The sequence below is a fragment of the Aplysia californica genome, unplaced genomic scaffold, assembly GCF_000002075.1.
Source record: "Aplysia californica isolate F4 #8 unplaced genomic scaffold, AplCal3.0 scaffold00887, whole genome shotgun sequence".
In the NCBI taxonomy this organism is placed as follows: Eukaryota; Metazoa; Mollusca; class Gastropoda; order Aplysiida; family Aplysiidae; genus Aplysia; species Aplysia californica.
Genome location: NW_004798157.1, coordinates 136,144 through 139,278, shown reverse-complemented (window position 1 = coordinate 139,278; position 3,135 = coordinate 136,144). Strand labels below are relative to the sequence as shown.

Sequence of the window (3,135 nt, the reverse complement as noted above, 5' to 3'; positions counted from 1 at the left end):
TGTGTGTGTGTGTGTGTGTGTGTGTGTGTGTGTGTGTGTGTGTGTGTGTGTCCTTCTTTCTCTTTAAACATTATATCGTGTTTATTTATCCTCTTTGTTCTCTTGGTATATTACTCTCTGATAACACCTCTAATTTTTTGCACAAAATATGACAAAATTTAGATTATGATATTATATCAGAGTTTCTTCCACATGATCGATTTCATTGCTGTAATGACAATATCATTGCAGGAGAATCCACTAGAAGAGGTTCGAAAACTGGCCAAGTTTTTGGGCAAAAACTACGACGATGACTTTCTACAGAAAGTGATAAATGCTACCACGATGGAGAACGTCCAAAAGAAGAAGGATATAAAAGACAAAGACAAGTCTGGGCCCATTATGTACCGGAAAGGTAAACGCTAAATTTTGACGTTTGTTACTGAAGTTTTCGGTACATGTAAGACAACTACCGGAATCTGTGGTGTAAAGCTAGGCTCTTTACCGTTTTACGTTGAAAAAAGAAGTTTGATTCATCCCAAAGAGGTTATATTATTAGTACTAGGGCTCGTGGCTGTGATGTCTTCCACGTAAACGAACGGTGGCTTCCTGTGCCCATTCTGCAATGAACAGCATCTTACTCTGGACTTAACATTACATATGGTCGCTTCTAAGCCCAAGGGGGCTATCCCAGAAAATGCCGTTTTGAGAAAATCGAAGTTACAGTTCTTGGAACCTTGTTTAATTTCTTTAAAAGACCAGGAGAGTTTTCTCCATAACCAAACAAATATACACACCAATGAAACCAAACTTCTCCTATAGGTAGGTCAATGTCCACTTTTGTTGTAGGTCAAGATTTCTGGAAACCCCCGTAATCCAGGTTAGCCCGCTTGTCCTTAAAAGAGACCATATTATTATTCTCAACAGTATTTCGTCTAAGAGTTTTGGGTTTCTTGCAGAGCACACGCCCTTTGTGTTTAACACAAATAACACCAGCAACAACAACAATATAAACTACTACTACTACTACTACTACAACAACTACTACTACTACTACTACTACTACTACTACTACTACTACTACTACTACTACTATAGTGCTACCAATGTCTGAAGCAATATTTACAGTACAAAGTACTTGTGTTTTAATTATTCCTGTAAACGTTGTTGTTTTTCTTTTCAGGCAAAGTCGGAGACTGGAAAAATCACTTCACGGTGGCTCAGAGCGAATGGTTTGACCACATCACTAGGAGTAAGATGGGAAAATCTAAAGTCTACACATTTAAATATTAGATTTGAACTCCGAACCATGAACAACATTGCTTGTATTTTCTATGAGAGTAATTAAGAGAAGAACTATCATGTTCATTCTTAACAGATGCTCATGAGCAATGAAATATGTATGTGCGTGAGGCCTTAATGGAAGATTGTGAGTGAAAGAGTTTGGGAGAAGAGAGTGAGTTTGTGGGTCAGTGAGTGAGTTTGTGAGCCAGTGAGTGAGGGAGTAAATTAATTAGTTTGTGAATATGTGAGTGAGTTTGCAGATGTGTGGGTGAGTTTGTGAGCCAGTGAATGAGAGAGTGAATTAGTCAGTTTGTGAGTATGTGAGTGAATGTGTGGGTGTATGCGTGAGAGAACGAATGAGTGAGTTTGTGAGTCAGTGAGAAGGTGAAGTAGAAGAAGAATGTATTAGAATGATAACCAGAGCTTAGATCACAGGAATAAAAGAGATGTTGATTTTGAATTTTCTGCAAATAAAATTCTGTACACATATTTTGTCTTTGATTCTATTCTTGTAGGTTGGGAGGGTGGGATGAGGTGAGGGGATGCTGAAACTGAGGCTTACCAAAACAGCAAAATAAAATCAGTGAATTTCAGTTTCTTTCAAGACTGGTGACAACCATCGTCTGTGGTGAAGCGATTAGACGATTTGCCATCGCATGAGAAGACCCAAGTTTGATTCTCGTATCGGGAAGAATTCTTGCTGAGCATTTGTCTTTTTGTTGGGACGATGTTTTTCTCTCAGCCCGAATTGGCATTGGCAGGAGGGGTTGAAGGATGCCTGCCTCCTAAATGATCGAAACTGTATTGATTGGGACGTACACGATACCTTCATTAAAATAAAAAGGGAAGAATATTATTGCATAGAGAGGGAGGACCTCAGATGTAACGTCGGTCTAAAACATGACAAAACCACGTGGGAGGAGAACGTTAAAAAAGTAAAAACTTCCAGAATGCACAAATGCAGATACGTGTACCTTTTGGGGGAGTTTGAACCCAGGTCGATCCCATCGTACTCCGGTTCCGTATACTAACCAGTGCCCTTTGATAAATGTAGGCAGGAATGTCCAACTGAGTATCTGTATTTCGACAGTTTCTAAAACTTGGCAAAAACTGCTAGGCTGACTTATTCATACAGTTCCATGAAAATTTCAGTATATTATTTGATTTTGTTGAAAACAGACTCAAAAGTAGGAGCTTACTGCATTAATCACTTTTTAAAAAATAATTTCCCTGATGTTCCCATCGCCTCAAAAGTCATGAGTTGTCTGTCCTCTTATATACTTTTTGTTGCTGGTGTTGTGTTTTTGTTGTTGTTTTGTTTTCTTGTTTTGGTAAGTGTTTTAACCCGCACCCAACTGCATAAGGACATTATTATGAGCACACGGGACACATTCAACATTTTCAATTTGGTTGGACTTAATTAGGAATTTTGCCCGGGTGGCGGTCGAAGCCTAATCTGATCGATTTTGGACCACAAATGGATCTTTAACGTGCACAACTTGCACACGAGACATCCGACATTTTTCGCCCTTATCCGAGAAGGCTTGGTATTTGATTTTACCTATCCTAAGATTAGGGGTGTGGCTGAAAGACAGCAGTAAGAAGGAGCCAAGGAGTAGTAGTATAAAGACTGCAGAAGGAGTCAGGGGCCCAGAGGAGGAGGGCAAAGGGGAGGGGGATGGGGGCAGAAAGTGGGGGCGAAAGAAGACGACAGAACATGGTTAGGGCTAGAGAGCAGGGAAGGAGGTGAGAGGAGAACACTTTAGAGAAGAACATTTTCCGTCGCTCTCAGGTTTCGAACCCGGGACCTATTGAATGAAAGGCGGCGAACATCGTACCCTCTCGACCACGAGAGTTACCCTTTTATATATA

General features: G+C 40.2%; 1 protein-coding gene across 1 annotated transcript in view; it reads left to right on the top strand.

Moving 5' to 3' along the window:
* The window catches only part of LOC101864343 (sulfotransferase 1C4), an 8,399-nt gene extending 6,647 nt beyond the window's left edge, over positions 1–1,752 (top strand). The window contains exons 4-5 of the mRNA XM_013089178.2: positions 232–394; positions 1,163–1,752. Of these exons, the coding sequence (XP_012944632.1) occupies positions 232–394; positions 1,163–1,272 (273 nt within the window). The 3' untranslated portion in view covers positions 1,273–1,752. The remainder of the gene's footprint in view (positions 1–231; positions 395–1,162) is intronic.
* The last annotated feature ends 1,383 nt before the right edge of the window (positions 1,753–3,135 follow it).